The sequence below is a fragment of the Solenopsis invicta genome, chromosome 3, assembly GCF_016802725.1.
Source record: "Solenopsis invicta isolate M01_SB chromosome 3, UNIL_Sinv_3.0, whole genome shotgun sequence".
Lineage (NCBI taxonomy): Eukaryota > Metazoa > Arthropoda > Insecta > Hymenoptera > Formicidae > Solenopsis > Solenopsis invicta.
In genome coordinates, this window is record NC_052666.1 from 21,055,189 (window position 1) to 21,077,654 (window position 22,466).

Consider the following 22,466-nt stretch of genomic DNA (forward strand, 5'->3'; position numbering starts at 1 on the left):
CACATTTTAAATATCTCAAAAAGTTTACTCAAATTTTTGCTGCTATTAACTAAAATAAATATATTAAATAAAAAATTTTAAAAATAAACAAATATTATGTAAAAAAATTAATGTAAAATATATATAATATTTAACACAATTTCAAAACAAATTGTTGAAGATTATTTTTTCAATAACATTATTATTTTTTACATATTAATATTTATAATTTTTCATTTATCTTAGAAAAAAATTTTTAAGTTTCAAAACTATTACTTTTATCTTCTTATTTGCTCATTTACTCATAAATCGTGTTATTTTTGCATTAAAAAATGTTCAATATTAATTTAACATAAGATATTTAAAATAATACAATTACATTACGTTAAATTAGCACTCGGTTATGTTAAAAATTTAACACAAAATTTTAAAAAGGACCGAATGTAATATAAATATAAAATGTTTTCTACTGTGTATTGAATCTGCACACAGTTCTGCTCTGTAATATTCACTCCAGTAAAAGAGCAAGCCTGCGAGGTCAACATGACGAAAGAATATTTCTATATATATATATATATTCTACATCTAATTACTAATACATCGGAAAGCTTATCGAAACGTGAAGAAATATATGAATAAGGAAAAAAAATAACGAAAAAAATATCTCAACACCGTTAAAATAGCTTCCTCCCTCGTGCTCCCGAGAGTGAACTCTGATAACGCGAGGTCTATAAGCGAAACATAATTCGAGTGCAAAAGATTGCCGCGTCAGCTGAATATTTGACGTACGTAGGTATTAGCATTGACGAGAGTGTCGACCGCTACTCCGCATATTTACGAATGCACGGCGAAGGAAGAGAGGTTATGCGCCGAGGCCTCTTCGAGGTTCAATATATCCAATCAGCATTGTTCTAACGCGAGTCTTATTCTGCATAATCATGAATACGTCGACGAGGAAGTGACACGCCACGACACCTCAATATGTCTAATCAACGTTTGACAAACGCGCGAGGGACGCTTCACAGTGGACGTCGCGGCGCGGCGCGGCGCGGCGCGGCGGCGCCGAGAGGCGGGAGAGATTAACGTCGCGAGAAACGTCTCAATGTACATAATCAACGGAAACGTGGTCGCGGGAATGCTTCGCTCTCCGTGTCGGGCCGTCGCCCGTTGTCGCGTACCGGTGCATAAAGAGCCGCACACGTTGACCGAAATCTCAATGTATCCAATCAACGTTATCCCGGCGCCGCGTTGTTCCGCGTCACGCATCTCCGCGATCTTAAATTATCTTATCGACACGCCAACACGTGTGAACGCCGCGCGACTATAAATACCGGAGGGAAAGATCGCGTCACGTGTGAACGCGTATCAACATCAGCGGGCAGCAACACGCCGCGCCACGTTGTATATCTATAGAGACGTATAAGAGATCGCATCGCGCATATAGAGCCGCTAGATACATGCTCCACGCCTGTCCTAATACGAACGCTATCGGGAAGAGGTTACGGTTACCCCCCCGGGACCCGGCAGCGGCGGCGGCAACGGCAGCCGCACTAATCAACGCGGATACGCGCGCGCGGAGCAGCACCGTGCGTCCATAAACACGAAGAGACATCGCGACGACGTCGCGCGTCATAGCGGCTCACGAGACGGACGCACACGTCAGTCGGCGTCAACGGTGTGTCAACACTACGCTACACAAAATACACTCGTGGGCACGAGGGAGGAAAGAGATTACGAAACACTCGCGCTGCCCAAAAAGATCACCGATGACGATGACGATGACGACGACGTATGTCGACGTCGACGTCGACGTCGTCGTCGTCGTCGACGACGTCGACGTCGACGTCGACGTCGACGTCGTCGCCGTCGTCGACGGCGTCAGCAACAACGACGACGACGACGACGACGACGACGACGACGACGACGGTGGCGGCGGCGAGCGGCGGCGCCAGCGCGAGCGTTGGAAAATATGTGTGCAAGGTGTACTCACCGTGTGGCTACCATAGGGCCTAGGAAGGGTGGTATTGCTGACGGAGGTAGGGGTAGACACGGGGGTGGCGAGCCGCTGTGCTGTCTCCGTGCGACGAAGACGATGCGTAGACATCAGGCGGCACGGGACGCACCTCGTCGACTATGCCGCTCGTCGTACACACAGGTACCGTGCCGCACGCACCACGTACACGCGCCGTCATCCGGCGACGGTGATTGTGGCAGGGGGCGAAGAGAAAAAACTGAGAAAACCGAGAAGAGAAGCTTTGAAGTAGAGACCCGGACAGAGAACACACACACACGCACTCGCACGCACGCACGCACGCACGCACGCACGCACGACACCCCGAACGACGTGAAGGGGCGGGGCGAGGGGCCGGGGAAAGAAAACGTATCCCACGCCGGATAACTCGTCACGAGAATCCAGAAGGCGCACCAGGAAGCGCAGTACTCCGAGGACGTCGGCGGCGGCGTCGGCGGCGGCGGCGGCGGCGGCGGCGGTGGCGGTGGTGGTGGCGGTGGTGGTGGTGGCGGTGGCGGTGGTGACGGCGGATTAATATGGCCGTCCCTCGGTTGACACAGAGGCTCGGATCGCGCTTAAAAGCGAACGCTTGCGACGCTGGCAGCGGCAGCGACGGCTGCTCGGTGTTGCTGGCACAACGGCGAGATGGCACGATGACGCGACAGCGACGGCGACGGCGACAGCGACGACGCACTTCGTTGGCGGTCTCGTAGCTCGTGGCGTACGACGCGCACGCATTTGTTTCACTCGCGGGGAAACCACCACGCACCACCCACGATCACGATAACTTAGCTAGAGCCTAAGCGCGACACACGGGACACACTGCTCGTATAACGCGTATCTCTCTCTGTCTCGCTCTCTCTCTTCCCCTTCCCACCGGTACTCTCCTTGTCGCGCTCGTTCTGTTTCTCCCTCGCCGGATTTTTTCCACGCGCCAGCGGCCCGGCGACGATTCCTCGCTGACTCCTCACTCGCACACACGCACGCACGCTCGTCCCACGACTTTCCTCCGCGACGAAGCCCCGCACGCGCGATCTTTCTCCTCTCACGTAAACGTGCGCCCGATGTTTCCGGGCTACGTTCTCACTCGCGACGGTCACGTATACAAGTTTCAGAGCACTCGTTATCTCACGTTCTCACTCTCTCTCGCTCTTACTGTAGCTAGCTGTCTCTCCTTTCTCACCTCTCGCTCGCTCGCTCGTTCGTTTTCCCTGGAGGTTCCGTTCGGTCGAACGTCGTCTGGAACGCCAAGGAGAAGAAAGACCACTGTAGAGTCACACGAAATCTCACGGCACTCGATCGTCGGGATCAACGACGGGCACCACCTTCGCTCGCGCTCTGTCTTTCTCTCTCTCTCTCACACTCACGTATGTTCGTCGCCCGCGACGATGCTCGATGGGCACGACGGCACGGTCCACGGACACGGCGTACGCGGATGTACGCACGCACGCACAACAATCTTCACGCGGCACGAGGACGTGACGCGACCTCGGTACGAACGACAACGTCAACATCACCACCGTACGCTTTCGTGGCGGCCATCTTTTTCGGGAATACAGTGGCGATATACGCGAATCGCGGAACGTGAAACGCACGCGCGTACATGGGTGTAAGTGCGCGAGGGCGCTGCGCGCGTGCGAGCGGGACTGTCGCCGTCGTCGCACCGTGTGTGTACGTTGGTGTATGTTCCTCCATCTGGCTGTGCGCGCGTCTGTGTGTTGTGTACGCCGTGCGCGCAGGAGCGTGCCGAGCGCGAGAGGACCGGGCGTTTACGAATGCCTCCTGAGATTTGCTCGTATCGCTTGAAATTTTTAACAGTTTTCACATTCAAAGCGAGACAGATGTATGTGTATTCGAGCGTTGCGAAGAGAGAAAGGTTCGGAATTCAAGAAACACAAGCGACAGATTTATGTAAACTGTTGAAAACAACGTACTTCGTACAGACTTCTAAAACATATTTTTATTCTCAGTGTTGGGTAATAACTAGTTAAAAATTTAAAACTTAAATAATAAAATTTTAAAAATTAATAACTTTTAACAAAGTTAATTTTAAATGATTTAATTTTTTACTTTATCTAGTTATTTTTAAAACACAAAATTTTATTTATTAACTTTTTAAGTTAAAAATTTATCTATGTAAAAGAAAAATTTAAAAAATATATATTTTCATATAAAAATAATATTTCTTTGTTATTTTATATAAATTTTATTTACAAATAAAATATTTTTGTTTGATGATTTACGTTATAACCGTTTTAAGTAATCTAACTTTAAAAATTTCTAGTTTAAAACGCGAATAATGGTTTTTAAAATAAACTTTTATCTTAAGTTTAAATTAATTTAATCTTAACATTTAATTAAATGAATTCATGTAATTTTTAATGTAAATATATCAATTTTATAAGTAATTAACTTTAACTTAATTTAATTTAAAAAATATATTAGCTTACTCAATCCTGATTATTTTCATATTCATATTAAACCATATTTAATGTAAGCTAAAAATTACAAATATGTCAAAGCTTAAAATTATACAAGACTTATTTTTTATTAGCTTTATTAAATAATTACGATTTAATCATGTATAATTGAAAACATATTATAAAAATATACAGTAAGTAAAAAGTATTCGTACACAGAATATTTTTTAAAACCTTGTTTTGAAAATATAAACATTGAAGTCTGTTCTTTTCAGTTAAATTTTTTATACTGTTTAGCTTTTCTCTTTACATTTGCGTTTAGCTGAAAAGAACAAACCTAATAAGAGTTAGCAAGCCACTATATAAGTGAATAGAAGTATTTTTATTTTCTGCGAGTTATCTCTAGGGAACGTTTTATCGAAACAGAATTTTCTTTTAAAATTCGAATAAAATTATGCATTTCGATGAAAGAAAATTGAATTATAATTATCGTTCCTGAGCATTCCCTTTATATCTTTCAAGAAATGTACACGTAAGAGAGAGAGACAGAGAGAGAGAGAGAGAGAGAGAGAGAGAGAGAATTGAGAAAGAGCGCAAGTTCAGTTAGAACAAATATAAAGAATGTTAGAGCAATATGTGAATACAAATAATAGTGCCACATTAAAAAGCTCTTCTTTTTTAAAATATTAAATATATATAATAAAATATTTTCTACCTTATCTTTTAGATATTTTTTCCTCTCAGCCCATGAAAATTATTATTGAATAATGAAAATATATTTTTTTTATGAGACTACACAAATTTATGCAACAAGTTATACATGTTTAACACTATACAATCTCATTTCCATATTTATTAATATTTCAAAAATAAAGTTATTTTTAAAACAAGAATGTTTTTTTCAGTGTGTCTCAATGTGATACTGCCAAGTGTGGAGGCTTGTATTAAATTTCTGTAAGAGTTTATATTTTGCGTGTTCGGTGTTTTCAAATTTCTAATAAATCGAGATTGCCGGCGAGCGATTTACCATCCACGTCGCGTCCCTGGCGATACGACGCACACGCGGCGGGCAAACGTGTCACGTACGCGACCATCGTGTGAGCACGCGATACCGGCTGACCATCGTGGAGGGGAATTAAAGTTATGCGCACAAGCAGTGCACGCCAACACTCGGCGGCCATGACGGCCTGGTTGGCGGAGTAGCCGATTTTGACCGAAGGAACGCGGAACCGACCGACCGTCATTCCGCGTGTTCAACGAAGGACTCGTGGCGCCACGTTCGAACGCTTCGGAAAGCCATGACAAACAATGTCGCCGGTATAATCGTACAAATTAATGCCGCCGAAAACTTGCCAACGCTTGGAAATTCTCCGCTCGCTTGCAATCACGAGCTGCACGAACACGTTTAATTGAACGTCATTCTATGTAAAAATTTTTTAAATTCATAAATAAGCTAACTAATAAACTGAAAAGATTACCGTGTTTATCGCTAACGTAGACATTTTACGCTTCGCGTTTGATTTATTTTGAAATTTTATTAATTGCGAATTAATTTATTTCAATTTTGTCACATAAAGCATCCTCATTATTGATCAAGTATAATGTAAAAATATAGTGGACGTATAAAATATAAAAATATTTTTGGTAAATATAGATTCTAACGAGATCTAAATAATCGATATATGTCGAAGACTGAAATCGATGAGATTTTCATTTATTGTTAGCGATTAGCAGAAGTGAATAATAAGCCATAAACGTAAATTTTTAAACATACTTAATTTTTCACATCAAAACAAAAAAATATTCTCTAAAATCGATTTGTAAAAAAAACCGTCCCTGCACTATTTAAACTACTTACTCCAAGATTTATATCATAATTAGAAAATGATAAATTTGCATATTTTGAAAGCCCACTGATTTTTTAATTTTAAATATATTCTATATTTTAAAAGTATTATTTTTATGAATGAAATCGAAATTTTTGTTTCTGATAAATAACAAATTATTAGATAAAAATGAGATATTTTTAATTTTTTTAAGGCAAAACACAATTTAAATATTTTCTTTGGAAGAGTGGAACGGACCGCACAGTGGAAACAAGAAAATAGAATAAATTATTTTGAAAGATAATTCTATTTCCATTTGATGTTCTTTACAAATAATCCCAAAAAATATTTTAATATTTCACTCTTGTGCTTTGTAACGTAAAAACATTTTTAATATATGAAACATCAAAAATGGAATTTTATTAAGGAATAAATTTCCTTATATTGAAAAATGTTGTACAAACATGTTCGTTGTTTACAAATTTAATTTTTTATATAAATTGTATATGTATATAAAGATTTTTCTCTCGGTTAACAGACCATATATTTCTATTGCTTAAAAATAAATGCTTTTGCTGATTACATGTACACTCAATGTACATTAGGCCTTTCGGAGTAGGGATTGAAATTTACTTCCGCTAGAATCAGATTTTGATGCTGCGGATCACTTCTGATCTGCAGCATCAGAAATTTAATTCCATCGAAATTACACCAGTTTCAGTCATTACCCTTCAATCGTGTTTGATATTTCAAAGATGGAATGTTTCGTCGTGTGTACTCCATCAAAATTTGTGCTTTAAAAAAATAGAATATTGTTTGTACATAAACAGTTTCCCGTCGATCTAACCAGCAATCTGTAGCTTCGAGACTAATATTTCATAATTTCCTCCACGGCCACGCTAATATTATGAGCACTGATACCGTACTTCTCAAGCAATACCATTGGCGGGCCGGAACGTGGTACCTCCGACACTGCCAATTTCTTTACTATTATGTCTCTTTCCATAGCCACCGCGGATTGAACGGCCTCTCCCAAACCTCCTTGTGCGTAATGATCTTCAACGGTAATGATCCTACCGCCGACTTCTTTGGCGTTCTTTATGATAGCTTGTGCGTCGATGGGTTTGATAGTGAACGGATCCATTACACGAATATTGAGCCCAACTTTGGCTAATTCGTCGGCCGCCTTGAGTGCCTCGTGCAATGTTACACCGGCGCCGATCACAAGCACCTTATCCTTAGCGGAAGATCTGACCACTTTGGCTTTACCGATGGCCAACGGTTCGTCATTCTTGTATAAAATTGCCGTAGCTGGACGAGAAGTACGAATGAAGCAGATGCCTTTGGTGTTGGCCGCCAGTTCGACGGCGCGCTCCGTCGATACGGCGTCGCTTGGGTAAAAGATGGTAGAACCTGGAATCGCGCGAAACATTCCGATATCCTCTAAGCCCATCTGCGAGGGTCCGTCTTCGCCAATGGATACACCGCAATGCGAACCAGCAAAGTTTACATTCGTCTGAGATATCGCACCCATACGGATCTATAACAAAAGTTAATAATGTATTTATCTATCTCTTCGTCATTGTCAATAATTTTAACAAATCTGTATCTTACCTGATCAAAAGCACGCGTAAAGAATGTCGCAAAAGCGGATACAAATGCGATGGTACGATCTCTGCACGAGGCACCGATAGCGACACCCACAACATTCTGTTCAGCAATGAATCCTTCAATAAATCTGGCTGGATCAACCGCTTTTATCTTATCAGCATAAGTAGAATTCTTTGTATCACCATCCAGAGCTATGACACGAGGATTATTCTGTGCCAACTAAAATAAAACGATTAAAAAATACATTTTTTTTAAATATATTCTAGGATACAAAGTTTAAAAATATTAAATATGCACGAACCTTTGCAAGAGCCGTGCCATAAGCCAATCTAGTAGCTACTTGTTCACCTATTTTATAATTTGGAGGTGAAGCTAATGTGACGTTTTTAATATTTACAATAGGAGCATCATCTATGAGTGGCTTTTGTGGATGCAAGGCAAGAGGTCCAGAATTCTTCAAAAGTCCTTTCAAATGCTGTAATAAAAAAAATGTTGCAAAATTTTTTTTTAATTTTCGTAAATTCTTATTATCATGTTATTAACAAAATTTGATATTAATATTAATATACCTGAATAACTTCATTCGCCTTATTACCCAAAGGTTTGCCATGCCAGTTTTCCAAATCTTCGATTTCAGGGAAGTTCTTGCCCTTAAAAGTCTTAGCTAAAATGGCAGTGGGACGTCCTTTTGTATTTTGCGCTTCATGGAAGGCCTAAAATAACATAACTTCTTTGGCATATATTCAAATAAACACAATTATTTTGATTAATATAACTCTCATGTACCTTCGCCAATTCTTCCACGTCATGACCATCTACAACCAAGGCATTAAATCCGAAGGCCTCTAATCTTTTGCGATAAACTTCCATATTATGTTGCAGCGACGTCGGTTCGCTTTGTCCAAGACGATTGATGTCAAAGATAGCACAAAGATTGTCTAATTTGTAATAAGACGAAAAATGGAGAGCTTCCCAGATGGAACCTTCGGCAGCTTCTCCGTCGCCAATTAAACAGTAAACACTGAAAGATAAATAAATACAAAAAGAAAATGTAATAAAAAAAAAGAAAGCAAATTTGAAGCAATTCAAATGATTCAAATATTATACGTTCTAATATGATATTAAATATAATATTTATATTACAATATATATTATAATTTAAATATCATAATATGTAATATTTAAATAACTTAATATATTATAATTAAATCATCTATATTATAATATATTAAATTTATATTATAATTAATATAATTGGAGACATAATTTATTAATTAAATATTGAATAGCATACCGGTAACTGGCTTTATCGTAATTCTTTCCGACGTAAGCCATGCCAGCTGCAACTGAGAGACCTTGTCCTAGTGAACCGGTTCCTACGTCTACGAAATTGAGCCTCGGGGTAGGATGCCCTTCCAGATCGCTATCGATTTTTCTCAAATTCAGTAGCTCGCTGGTTGGAAACAAGCCTGCTTCCGCCCATGCTGTAATAAAATATAAATGTAAAACAAGTATATATTATAAAATTTATTATTAAAAAATATCAAAAAATATTAAAATAAATTATAATATTATGAAATTAATTCTAATATATTAAAATATTTAGTAATTTTATGATTAAATCAAATTAATGATGTTGATAAAGTACAGAAAAAAATTTTGTATGAGTAAATTTACCTGCGTAGAGGATTGGAGCCGCATGACCTTTACTGAGGACAAACCTATCACTGTTCGCATCACGTGGTGCTGATACTTTGAAACGCATTGTATGGAAGAAAAGAACGGACATAATTTCGGCCATGGACGCACATGATGTCGGATGCCTATTAAAAGAAATATAAATCAATATAGAATTAAATAAATCTGAATAATCAACTACAGTTAATTATATTTAAAGAATAATTGACTCCAGATAAAAAAATTATGAGCGATAATTCTTTCTGAATATTGGTTCACAACAGCGATAATTCCGTTCACGTAATCGAACGATATCTGTTTTTTTCTAAAGCATTTTTTGTCGTCATGGCAAGGTCAGACTATCAACAGTGTCGGGAAATAACCTATCTTTGAATCTCCTTCTCACGAAGGGTCACAGAAATAACATTGCGATATTCATAAATATGGTAAACCTAGTTACAAAATATACTACAAAATTTATATTCTACCATCATGATATAGATATATATATATATATATATATAATTAATTTCATTTAAACATTTTATTTAAACAAAGTCACTTATCTAATTATCTTTTAAATATAATTAATTTCATTTAAACATTTTATTTAAACAAAGTCACTTCTATCTAATTATCTTTTGAATATAATTACATTAAAATATGATTAAAGAACATAGGGTTAAATAACGCAGTAAATTTTTTTTTACTAAAAAAATAGAAAAAATAAAGTTCAAGTTTCACTATTCATTACATTAAAAAAAAATCATCTCAAATTTATAACAGAACCTATCACAGTACAATAGTGATTTTATTTCTTGTGTAAAACTTCTTTATTACGCGGCTTAAAGATTAAAGATACAATATTAAGTTGAACAAGGATAAAATGTAACAATAAGAGATAAAAAATTACGTCTGGGTAAGGAAAAGCGTAATGTCCATTAACGAGAAAAATACGTTAGCTAATTACAAATGTAATCTACAATCTCTCATCGTACCCGCTCTTTGATGCTTCAGTCGCTTGCACGCACTCAATACGCAGCTTATTTGCGAGATCCTGGAGTTTTTCCATGTTCGTGTCTCGAACCATCGTGAATTGAATTACACACCCAAGTTCTCTGAGACTATCGTCGACAATGAACGTTCGATCGCGACTGCCGGCGAGACGAGTTTCGGCAAACGAGCCGGCTGCGCGCGATTATCTCCCTACCTCTTCGACTCGTCACAACGACGACGAGTACGACGACGACGGTGACGACGGTGACGATGGTGATGACGATGACGACGATATATAGAGCAAATATATAAGGTGTCTCGAAACATATCAACGCAAAGAGCGAGCGTTCTATATCGAACAGTTTTTCTTCTCTTCGGTATCTCAAAATATATTGTCTTTCAATTCGAATAAATGCTTCCACTTTGATTGTAATTTTTACTTGCATTTGTACTACTCTTTAACAGTGCCACATGTAGTCACGTATTCTTCCGTCTTGATTATCGTTTCCAATTATTTTCAGGGTTTTTCGTAACTCGAAACTATAAAACCGTGTGAAATATTAGAATCTTATCACCTTTTATTTCCATTAATTTTATTACAAGTAGTCATTCAGCTGTTCAGCGATTCGCATATGTCTTATGTAAATACATCACAGTAAAATTCCGTAGAACGTTCGCCATATGTAGCAAACTTCATTTGCATACCAATGATTCAAACGTAGTACTCATTGTTAGACAAGCGTAGTACCTTACGTAAAAGCTCATCTGTTACTTGATTTTTCAAAATGAAAAAAAGAAATCGAGAAATTTAACAAAACCTTTATACATCCTAGATAAATTTTGATTTGAAATATACAATTTCCTCATGCTCTTCTTAATTAATTCTGCCTTAATAAATTCCTTACTCTTTATACCAAAATTAATGCTAATCTTTTCCGAGTCATCAATATTTCCGAGTCATTCGAGTTGTGTGCACAAAGAATAATTTATTAGAAAACCTGCTACCATCATTACATTTCCTTCGCTTTACGTGACCTCGAATGCAAGCGCATGACTCCTTCATTTCTTACCTAGTTCTCATAATCGTCCACACACACACACGCACACAGATTAAAAGACATAAAATGACAATCAACGCAGAAAAATATTATTCAAGTCGATATTCTTGCAAAATATACACGACAGATTCTTCCTTCCGTCATTAGATGATTTATTTTTATTTTTTTAGTTTATCATTTAAAATATGTATCAATTACTAGTAAATACTGCTCGTGTAATAAGAAATATTAGAAATTCTGGTTTCTAATATTTCTTATTACAAAGTAATAAGAAATATTAGAAACCAGAACAATTACACAAGCTGAATATAATAAATGTTGATTTATTTATAATTTATTAAATAGTAAGAAACGTTTTGTCTAGCTTGATCCTCTTCAATTATTCTCTTTTACTAACATCTCATAATTTCTGTCACAATTATTATAACAAATCAAGATTGAGATATTTCTACAAAATGTGGAAATGTTATACCTACTTTTTAATCGCATTTTTTGTGATCTGTACAATTTTTACAAATATTTTACTTAATTTCATTAATCGCTCTGTAGAATTTTGTAAATGACGATTTATGAGCTATAAATTGTACATGTATAATACAGGGTGTCTATAGAGTCTGTCCCCACTTCCTATAATCTTTTGAAAGCGGTTTAAAATTATAAATACGTGCTCGATCATTTCGAGAGGTTCTTCCATCCCTTACCCTTAAAATAGTTTTCACACTTTTCATAATATTGAACCGTTTCCGAAATGTAGCGAATGGAGACAGACTTTATAAACACCCTGTATATTAAATTTATTAAATATTCACTATATTAATTATAAATGTAATAGCTACTAATAATAGGTGTAATAATATTATAATACATTATTCATGCAATCGCATGAACATGATTGTAAGAGTGTGGGAGTGTAGTAACAGTAGTAGTGAATGTTGGTTGTACTACAAGGTTAATCTACAATAAAATAAAAATATCCTATGAACGATGGCAACGTGAACACGTGACAAAGTCTTCCGATTAGTTCTCTCTTACAACCAACGCTGTTGTAAGCGTGGAAGATAAAATTCAATCGTCTTTTAACAACACACTTTGCAACCAGTAATAGCGACTTACAATCGCTACCTCTCTTACATTTTACATTTTACAATCACGTTTACGCAATTGTAAAATAAGCTTTAATGTATTCTTTTTGAATTTTTAATTTTGGAGTAATGTCATTTCGATCAGTAAAGTAAAATCGTTAAGCCCTTCATTTCCTAATTCTTTCATTTTCTAATTTTAGTAAAATTGCCAAAAGATTAGAAACGCGAGTCATCAAACGTAAGAGCGCGCTCAGTTAAAAAAAAAACTAATGAGTTAGCAATTTCTTAAATTACATCGCCGTCTAAAGACATTCCGGCAGCAACAATAACGTGATAAAGAGTGGTGGATAGCATGAGTGAATTTTATAATTTAGCTTAATTTAATACATGCGATGTAATATAAGTAACAAATTACGCGACAAATTAGTAATACAAGTTGAAAAATATGATACTAAAAAATGTAACATTGTCTGTTTTATCCACTCATCTCTCTTTTGAGACACAGATCGATAAAAAAATTGTGCCGAATTAGATTATCTGTCCATGCAACTGACAACTGGCAATTTATTTCGATTCTTCTTGTTTATAATGAATGAATACAAAGATCATTTTCGCTTGATTATAAAGCAAGAATTTTTGCTGAGTAAACTAAAATTACATCGATTTGAATGATGTAAGTTCTGTTACGAAATACGTTCGATCTCTCATTCATTTTCATTTGGAAGATTAAAATGCTTCCAAAAAGCATTTTTGTACGATCAAATTGAAGGCAAAAATTGCGAATTTATTTATTCTCTCTTCGTTTAAGTATTTCTTCCTATCATATTTGAGATGTAGCAAAACAACTTGTAATACAAAACTCATTAAATATACAAGAATTTTCTGTCATTAAAGATTAAAAAATTTCAAATGTTTTAAGTACGCAGTTTTATTTCGCGACTTTTAAAAAAGCCTTTTGCTATTTTCTGGTCTAATTTTCCTCAGAACATTTAGCTTTATAGTTTGAACCTAAAATAGACTTACAAAAATGTTATTGCAAAAACAACACACATAAACATAAAACTTTAATTTCCGCGTAAAATATTCTCTGTATTGTTATTTTTTTGTAATACCATTTTTCTGTCTTTTTTTTAGATCTTAATCTGTAGAGCACAATTGAGGAAAAATTAGACCAGAAAATAACAGATTGCTTCCTTAGAAAACATTTTTATATTTTGTATTAAAATTAATTTTCTTTATCTCAAATATAGTCAATATCAGCGTTGGGTAAGTTAATATACGTTTTTAATTAAATTAAGTTAAAAGTTAATGGTTTACAAAATTAATTTAGTCACATTAAAAAACTACGTAAACAAAAAAACTAAAACCCAGTACATAACGGAAAACTATTAAATGTTAAAAATAAGAATTAAAATTTTAGAAATAATTTCTTCAATAAATATTAGATATTAATATGATACATCAATTTGTTATACGAAACACAACTTACTATTTATTTATAGTGTTTATTGAAAGAATTGATTCTAATATTCTAATTCCTATTCCTAATATCTAATATTCCTCCATTATATACAAGACCTAACTCACAATCAGTTAAAAGTTACGTTAAGATTAAATCGATTTAAATTAAAAATTTATTTTGAAAAGTATTATTCGTATTAAATTAGAAATTCGTATTTTTTTAGAATTAAATTACTCATAGCAATTATAATAGAAACTATCAAACAAATTTTTAATATTTTATTTGTAAATAAAATTTATATGAAAGGAAAAAAAATTTTCAATATTTTATTTGTAAATTAAGTACATATAAAATAACAAAAAACCATTGTTTTTTTTACGTAAAAATATATATTTTGTTATAATTTTTTCTTTTACAGAGATAAATTTTTAACTTGGAAAAAAGTTAATAAATCAAAGTTTGTATTTCAAAAATAACTAATTAAAGTAACAAATTAAATCATTTTTAATTAACATTATAATTAAATTAAGTTATTAATTTTTTAATTAATTACTATCCAACTCTGATAAATGTAAATATAATAAATAATATTCAAATAAAGAACTGTGTCCACACAGTTTATTTCTTTCCCTCACACAAATTCGCAAACTTCGCGTCCAGTTTAATCAATCAAAACATCCCAACTTTCCTTAAAAAAAAAAAAAAAAAAAAAATTAAATAAAGGGAAATCGTATAATCGAGTTAGACGCTGAATTGGCATTTTGCAGCTTGCATTTTAATTCGTTACTCGTTCGAGTAACTGCGTTACATTAGGCATAATCGATATGATGCTCTTATCAAAAAACTACGAGAATCTATCGGGTCATAAATATATGTCAAAATACATAGATACATAACTCCTCTGGCTATAAATACTTCTTAATTAGAGATGTTATTTGTCAAACATACACATAGTAAACACGACTGCACGACCGAGTAATGTGTGTCAGCCTCTCTCTCTCTCTCTCGCTCTTTAGCTGACTCCTCCTCCAGCAATTTTCAACTCCTCTTCCTCTTTCAAGACATCGAACAAAATACTTGTCGTTTCAAACGCATGTAAAACACAAACAAAAGCAACATCTCAGTGGTCAACTCGATCATTCACGCGGGAATTTCCGAACCTGCGATTACATAATTCGGATAACCGCGTGTTCTCGCTTATCATCGTCCACCGGGCGGCGTTCGCCGTAGTTGCCAGGACGACCGTGTGTGCTCGTTCGTCACACCGGTTAAAGTATTGGAAGGCGAACTCACCCCGATTTGCTCGCCTGCGTGGCCTCGACCGCGTGAATCCTCAATTTGTTCGCGATATCTCGCAGCTCCTGGATAATTTTCAACTCGGGCTTGTGATAGTTCGCCATGTTTTGTCCGTGTGTGTGTGTGTGTGTGCGTACGTGCGTATCTCCGTTGGACGGCGCGGCCTCGCGGCTTTTTCGACGGACGGTCTCTGTAAAAATGCAGCGAACGAATCGAGCGACGCAAGTGTGCGCACGCAAGGTTTGGTTTGCGACACGCAACAAGTACATACGCAGATTCGCGGGAACTCGAGGATGCCCGAGCCGCCCGAGGACGCCCGAGCGGCGCCGAGCGCGGTCAATTCTACGGGCGCGTTCCCATTGGAAGCGTTCGATGGACCCAACAGTTGAGTAAATGCTCGCTGTTATTGGTGTATTCTTTTAGATCATCCAATCAAACTTTAGATCTAGAAGAATACACCAATAACAGCGAGCGCTCATTCGATTGCGGTCTGCTGAAAGCGGCCATTGACAACTATCAATGCAACTTTTGATTGGTTGTTTCCTCATTTCTAATATAAATGCGCCTTAAGATCATCAAGTTCCCACATGTTCAACGAATAACGAGCTTGGATGTATTCTATTATTATTTGAAGCAATTTGGAGACAGACTTAAACTATTAGACGGTGTTAGAAAGCAATGTTGCCTTTTTTTTAAATAAAAAAGATATCAGCTTTTGAATACACTTTCCAAAAAAGCGTTTTTTGGACAAACCTTTATTAAAATTAGAATGCTAAGAACGACTAAGCGCATCCAAACTCTTGAGGTAACTATCGAAGTTAAAAGTGAATTTATGTGCATCGAAATAATGGGACCATTGAAATATTTTTTGCAGTATGAAACTATTCACTTTCGAAATATATATCCTTTGAAACGTTTGAAACAATTGGAACTTTGGTTGATCAGCGTAGTGATTGTTGATATCTGTTTGAAATAGCCTCTCTCTCTCTCATTGTTTTTAAAAGGTGAAACAGTTGAAGTTCCGCCACGTCGTGTGAATGTTCAATAATCGTCTGTGAGTAAAATAATACCAGTTTTCCAGCAAGAGACACAAATCGATAGGAATTGCTTTGCCTTTGTTTGATATTCAGAAGAAAGAAAGACAAAATAATGGTCTCTTGTTTCTCTTGTTTCCCATGAAAAGTGACTTCATGTAGGATTTGCAATTAAGAGACATGAGTAAGAATATTAGTTAAACAAAAAAGTGAAATCGAATAAAATGCACATTTGCATTAAACGAGTCAGTATTGTTAGTTTTTACACTCTTGCACTATAATTTGTATAATTCTAAAATAATAAAGAATTCAAGAAAATACAACACGTAATGTGTAATGTCTTTACCTTGGTTTAATATTTTTTTAATTATAGAATCATCTGCACTCAGTAGCATGAATTTTTTTATTACATATATGAGGGTTAGTACATATATTGTATATACTAATAGACACTTATTCTTATAATATAATTTGAATTACGATATAAAAAATTAATATATCAATTTAAATCAAGCTTTACCTTTCATTATATCACTTGTGATTTTTATTTGTTTATTTTTTATGTTTATTTTTTTTAATTTACTGTGCTGCCAGGAGGAACAATGGAGGACAAGGAGATTATCAATGAGCCTATATATGAAAAAAACTTCATAGGTCACAAGGATGCAATAACAGCCTTAAGCTTTCATCCAAATGGTGATCAACTAATATCAAGTAGTTTGGACAAGAAAATAATATTATGGCATTTGAAAAAAGATAAGCCAGCTTATAAGTTTATGGGCCACAAAGAGAGTATCCTGGATGTGTGCTATTCACCACATGGAGACCTTATGGCCAGTGCTTCAAAAGATAGATCTGTGAGAATTTGGACTCCTAAAATTAAAGGACATTCCTCAAATTTTGTAGCTCACAGTTCTGCAGTAACATCGATACAGTTTAGTCCAAATGGAGAAAAGGTAATTCTTGTATTTAATTAATTAACCAATTTGTTGTGGATAACTTGTATAAATTGTTGGTATGTCTAGTTGGTTACTGCATCAAATGACAAAACTATAAAAGTATGGTTAACACATGAAAAAACTTTCTTCAATTCATTTGTTGGACATACACATTGGGTCATGTGTGTCAAATTTTCTCCCGATGGAAGACTTTTGGTATCATGTAGTGATGACAAAACGATAAAAGTATGGGACAATATCAGCGGATTGTGTATTAAAACTTATAATCAGCTAAAAGGTTTGTTAAGAGCATTAAGTAATTTTGTATTTTAAACCTAGAGTAAAATTTTGCTATATTAGCTCCCGCTAGGTATGTGGACTTTCATCCAAGTGGAGCAACTATTGGATCAGCAAATGTGGATGGGTGTGTTAAATTGTATGATTTAAGAACAGACTCTGTATATCAGCGATATAATTCTCATAAAAAGACTGTTAATATGATTAAATTCCATCCAAAGGGACACTTTATGTTAACAGCTTCTAGTGACTCTACAATGAAGGTATTTGAAAATTTTGATTTCATGCAGGGTATCTGAAAAGACCAAACTTATATAATGTGTTAATAAGGCCAAATAGTATAGGTGAAAAAAGTTTGTATGACACCCTGTATAGCTTTCAATAGATTATTATCGTATTTATTTGCAAACGTGGTAATATCTGATAACGAGAAATATCAATTAGATTTTAGATTTACTAGAAGGCCGTCCAATTTATACTCTCAAGGGACCTACACACAAGACTGTCACAACATCCATAGCATTTTCAAATGATGGTGAGTTTTTCGCTTCTGGCGGCACGGCTCAACAAATTCTACTATGGAAATTTAATTTGTATACAAATGTCCAAAACGGAGAGATCCCCAAACAGTTAATATCTCCTATCATCAGAGAAAAATCTGATGATGTGGATGAAAAATTGGACAGCAACGAACATAATGAAGATGCACACAAGAAGCAAAACCAAGCGAAAGTAATAACTTAATACATAAACATAATCTATTGAAAGTAACGATTGCATTTTATTTACTCTGGAATGCTATTTATATGTTTCTAATAATTAAGAATTTTTTTTACTTTTGTATTTAGGTTGCAAGGTATTATGATAACTAACTGACACTATTTTAATGTAAAAAAATTTTATTAGAAGATATATTTAATCAAAATTTTAATAACAGTTTTAAAAACTACTGAATTGAATTTATTATTTTGTGTGAAAATTCATCCACAGTAGCATTCCAGGATCAAAAAGAAACATCAGAAACTGTTAATTTATAAGATATCATTTCAGTGTTTATCAAACACATCAGAAAAATTGGATTCAGAATCAGACAGCAGTCAAGAACCGCTAACAAGACAAATAAAACCGGAAGTGATCAATATTAAGAACATCAAACCTATTCAAAGGACACGTAGCAAACGTGATGTAGCAAACGTGCACGTTCCACAAGGTGAAATATTACATGATGTACCTTCTAACCAATCCATGAAAAAGATAGATGTACTCTGTGATCAAGTACAATTACTACATCAAAGTATTCATATGATAGAACGACGCTTAATAAGATTAGAAGAGAGATTTCATAAATTGAATTTTGTAGCTTACAATCATTAACTTATAATTGTTAATCACTCTTAACAATATGTATATATGTAATATTGACAACTGGTTAATTTTTCAAGCAGAATTTCAATTGATACAGTAAATGATATATATTAACTATAAATATAAATAATTATACACAAAATATCTCCTAAAATATTGTATATATGTATATAGCCTACATACATATATAAAAAAATAATTGAAAAATAATTAGCAAAGTTTTTACCTTAACACAGTTCAAATCGCGAAAGTCTATTAAATGATCATAGTAAGATCTTAATGCTAAAATAATGTTTCTTGTATGATTTTTTAAATTCATTTTCTAATTCTTCGAACCGTGCGCTATTACTTTCAATCTCAAACACAACTCTTGAACTAAATAAAAAAAAAAAAAGTAATATTACAGTATTAAATTGATGACTAACTTTTCTGATTTAACTTCAAATTATTTGAGACTAAAAATAATGACACACTGTTTGAAGAATTAGAAAATGTAAAAATCTTAAAAGAAAATCATACAAGAAACATTTCAGATCTTATTATAACCGTCTATTTACTTTTCTCGGTCTGAATTGTGATGTTATTCCAATTACTAATTTTTTTCTTGTTTTTCTTTACAAAAAGTAACATTGCAATTATATTGTACAATATGCATAATTTATACATGCAATTTTATTATGTTATACATATGATATATAGACAATTTTTTTCTCAAATTAAAAAAAAACAATCCAACAATTATCTTAATTATTTTTCAATTTTAATTACTTTTCTTATATATACAAACGGAAAAACAAAATAAACAGAGACGTTTCATATATAATTATATATATTTGTATTTGATAATAAATGTTCTATTGATAATAGAGTTGGTAAAAATCATGTTTTTTTTTAAGAATTTTTTGTTTACTACATATTTTTAACGTTTTAAGCATGTTTAAACACATAATATGTGTTTAAAATGTTTAAAACATTATTTTTATCAACTCTGATTGAGAAATAGTTTCATAATGTATGCTACGAAGAAATAAATATTATAAATTTGCTGAGACAATATTTCAAAGCTTTATATTATAAATGAAAAACGTAACATATCTCATGTTGAATTATAATAAATTCAAAAAATTTTTAATATGAAAGCTGCTTAAGATAATAAAAATTTAATTATATCAATATATGATCTAAAATGTACCTATATTTTTGTACTTATATATATGAATAAGTAATTAATGTAATTTTTCTTATTTTTTATAGAAAAGATACAATGTAAAAAATATCTCTCTTATAATATATGCCTGACATATTTAGCAGCACCTGTTACAATCACATAGTGTAAATCATTCATTTTTCTTAACGGGTCCCTAAGAACTGGCAACCCTTTCCTGTTTTCTTGATTGTTTGTAAAATCTCATCTGAATCCAGTGCAGTGGTCACAAGTACCTTCTTCCCTGGTAAATCTATCTTGATATCATTGATACCTATATATCACATAAATAATATGTTGGAGATATCTGAACAATACTTCCATTTCTTTATATATTTTAACTTTGGAGTGCTACTATGGATAAATTTTTACCCAAATAAAAGCTAATTCAATTTTAGTACAGATTTTGTTATTAAAATTTTGATATCTCAAGATAATGTTTAATAAGATTTTATTTCCATTAAAATTTATTTAAAATAGTGTTAATTCAGTTATTCCAACATCTTGCAACTTGTAAAAAAGTGTAAAATATTTTTTTTTTCTTGGATGAATTTTCATCCAGAATCGTGTTAATCCACTGCCTACAATGTGGGACTTTTTTGTCCAGCTCAAATTTTCAGTTCTAGGCTTTCACGAAATTGAAAAAAATTCAGGGTTACTTTTCAACATCTCTATTAAATTACTAAACAGTTTTTTTAACTCATATAATTAAAAACCTTAATAAAAAATTGAAATTTGAACAATAAAATTTTTTTAAGTGAAATTTCGTTTATGCCAAAAAAACCTAGATTGCAGACGGAGAATTAATGTAAGGAAAATATAAGTAGCACTACAGAGTTAACCTAATTTCATACGATTTATTAATTTTTGCAAAAGTAACGTTTTACAAAGCTATTGATGTTATTTGCGGATTATGAGCGGGATTATATAAGAAAATATTTTTACATCCGCGAAAATCGATTTAAATGTTCTCGAGTACCTTCTTTTTTCCTGAGTACGTTTTGCACAGCAGTTGAGCATCCCTCGCATGTCATTTCGACGCTGAATTCGTGCACCTTGTAAACAGATTACTTGTCAAATATCATCTAGGTTTTCGCTGGCTTTTGCCCGAATTGTTTATATCTGTTTGAGATCAGAATATCATTTTCTTATTACCTGAGCTGCCATAGTAACGATACGTCTCCAAAGTTCGACGTTGTAGGTTATTTCCAAATCAAGTGATGAAGTAGGAAGAAAAATGTGCATACAACAGAAACCTGCAGCTGCACCGTAAATGATAACGCACGTATATTGTGTATCGATCGTTTCCAATTGCAAAGTAATTGATTCATATTCAAAACACGCTTATAAAGATGTTAACGCGCTTTTTTTGTCGTTCTCTCTTTATTTTACATTCAATAAACGATAAGGATAGAATTAAAAAAAAAAAAAAACGCGTTATCTTTACAAGTGCGTTCTGAATGCGGATCATTGTGTTTATCGAAATGGCTGATATGTTTCATGTCTGATAAAAAATAATCTTAATCTGACAACGAGACAATATTCGATTTATAAAATAATGCAATAACATTTAATGCAGAGGTCATATAATTTCATGAAAAATATTCATTTTAAGTTTTGTTAACATTCAAGAATTAGACTAAAATTTCAACCAATTTTTGAAGTATTAAATGCATTTCCTGATGGAAAGTTTTCTTAATTTCGTTTTTGTATATATTTATGTAAATTTCAGAATTTCTAGGAGTTTAGAATTTTTTAGAAAATTTCTCAGACTTTTTATATAAATTGGAACACTTTTTTAGAAATGTTTACATCTTTTCTAAAATGTTTCTATATATAAATTTTGAAATATTCCAAGATTTCTATTCCTCATTTTATAATTTCTAATGAAATCATATAAAATCTGAACAAATGGTTTAAAAATTTTTTTAATTATAAACTGAGAAATCTTAAAATATTTCAGAATTCATATATGAAAAATGTAAAAAAAAAGATGACTTTCTCAGTACTCCTAAAGTATTCTAATTCATCAAAATTCTGAAAATTTTCACAATTATCATTATTAAAAATTATATTCTAAGCTATTTAAAAAATTGATACTAGTATTTTTGTATATATACTAAATAATTAAATTTAAATTTATTTTATGTGTTTTATTGTCTTATCGTAAATGAGACTGGTTTAAAAAGAAAAGTTAAGCTCTTCTATTT

At 34.0% G+C, this 22,466-nt stretch overlaps 4 protein-coding genes across 10 annotated transcripts in view; 1 reads left to right on the forward strand and 3 right to left on the reverse strand.

Annotated features, from left to right (window-relative positions):
- Window positions 1-3,924, reverse strand: part of LOC105196685 — a 75,437-nt gene extending 71,513 nt beyond the window's left edge. Inside the window, exon 1 of one of the 2 annotated variants that reach the window (XM_011162732.3) lies at window positions 1,970-3,924. In XM_011162732.3, the coding sequence (XP_011161034.1) occupies window positions 1,970-2,083 (114 nt within the window). In that variant the 5' untranslated portion in view covers window positions 2,084-3,924. The remainder of the gene's footprint in view (window positions 1-1,969) is intronic. The other variant, XM_011162733.3, reaches the window with a different exon arrangement.
- A 2,708-nt stretch (window positions 3,925-6,632) lies between these two features.
- Window positions 6,633-15,694, reverse strand: LOC105196687 (transketolase-like protein 2). 2 transcript variants are annotated; one of them, XM_039446508.1, is made up of 9 exons: window positions 15,416-15,556; window positions 10,523-11,060; window positions 9,525-9,670; window positions 9,142-9,331; window positions 8,634-8,868; window positions 8,417-8,560; window positions 8,149-8,322; window positions 7,851-8,066; window positions 6,633-7,776 (listed from the first exon to the last, which is right to left on the reverse strand). In XM_039446508.1, the coding sequence occupies exons 2-9, from the start codon at window positions 10,612-10,614 to the stop codon at window positions 7,105-7,107; spliced, it is 1,869 nt and encodes a 622-aa protein (XP_039302442.1). In that variant the 5' UTR covers window positions 10,615-11,060; window positions 15,416-15,556; the 3' UTR covers window positions 6,633-7,104. The 2 variants fall into 2 exon arrangements, with proteins under 2 accessions (XP_039302442.1, XP_011161037.3); XM_011162735.3 differs by lacking the exon at window positions 10,523-11,060 and having other exon boundaries at window positions 15,416-15,694.
- LOC105196689 (POC1 centriolar protein homolog A) lies at window positions 15,673-19,453 on the forward strand. 5 transcript variants are annotated; one of them, XM_039446510.1, is made up of 8 exons: window positions 15,809-16,223; window positions 16,293-16,697; window positions 16,826-16,872; window positions 17,047-17,408; window positions 17,478-17,688; window positions 17,751-17,950; window positions 18,132-18,419; window positions 18,738-19,453. In XM_039446510.1, exons 4-8 carry the CDS (start codon window positions 17,055-17,057, stop codon window positions 19,059-19,061), a joined length of 1,377 nt encoding a protein of 458 aa, XP_039302444.1. In that variant the 5' UTR covers window positions 15,809-16,223; window positions 16,293-16,697; window positions 16,826-16,872; window positions 17,047-17,054; the 3' UTR covers window positions 19,062-19,453. The 5 variants fall into 5 exon arrangements, with proteins under 5 accessions (XP_025990677.2, XP_039302444.1, XP_039302443.1 ...); XM_039446509.1 differs by having other exon boundaries at window positions 15,809-16,472; XM_011162739.3 differs by lacking the exon at window positions 16,826-16,872 and having other exon boundaries at window positions 16,293-16,472.
- Window positions 19,454-20,097: 644 nt separating this feature from the next.
- Window positions 20,098-21,692, reverse strand: LOC105196688 (copper transport protein ATOX1). Its single transcript, XM_011162738.3, has 3 exons — window positions 21,412-21,692; window positions 21,236-21,311; window positions 20,098-20,530 (listed from the first exon to the last, which is right to left on the reverse strand). The coding sequence occupies exons 1-3, from the start codon at window positions 21,499-21,501 to the stop codon at window positions 20,403-20,405; spliced, it is 294 nt and encodes a 97-aa protein (XP_011161040.1). The 5' UTR covers window positions 21,502-21,692; the 3' UTR covers window positions 20,098-20,402.
- Between the last annotated feature and the right edge of the window lie 774 nt (window positions 21,693-22,466).

Coding starts and splice junctions, on each gene's coding strand:
- LOC105196687 (XM_011162735.3), bottom strand. CDS start 15,687: ATGTACTTGTTGCGTGTCGCAAACCAAACCTTGCGTGCGCACACTTGC. Junction 9,332..9,524: donor GGCTCCAATCCTCTACGCAG/GTAAATTTACTC, acceptor ATTTTATTACAG/CATGGGCGGAAGCAGGCTTG. Junction 8,561..8,633: donor ACGTGGAAGAATTGGCGAAG/GTACATGAGAGT, acceptor ATGTTATTTTAG/GCCTTCCATGAAGCGCAAAA.
- LOC105196689 (XM_026134892.2), top strand. CDS start 15,712: ATGCCCGAGCCGCCCGAGGACGCCCGAGCGGCGCCGAGCGCGGTCAAT. Junction 17,689..17,750: donor AACTTATAATCAGCTAAAAG/GTTTGTTAAGAG, acceptor TTGCTATATTAG/CTCCCGCTAGGTATGTGGAC. Junction 17,951..18,131: donor CTAGTGACTCTACAATGAAG/GTATTTGAAAAT, acceptor AATATCAATTAG/ATTTTAGATTTACTAGAAGG.
- LOC105196688 (XM_011162738.3), bottom strand. CDS start 21,501: ATGCACATTTTTCTTCCTACTTCATCACTTGATTTGGAAATAACCTAC. Junction 21,312..21,411: donor TCGTTACTATGGCAGCTCAG/GTAATAAGAAAA, acceptor TCTGTTTACAAG/GTGCACGAATTCAGCGTCGA. Junction 20,531..21,235: donor CGTACTCAGGAAAAAAGAAG/GTACTCGAGAAC, acceptor TGTGATATATAG/GTATCAATGATATCAAGATA.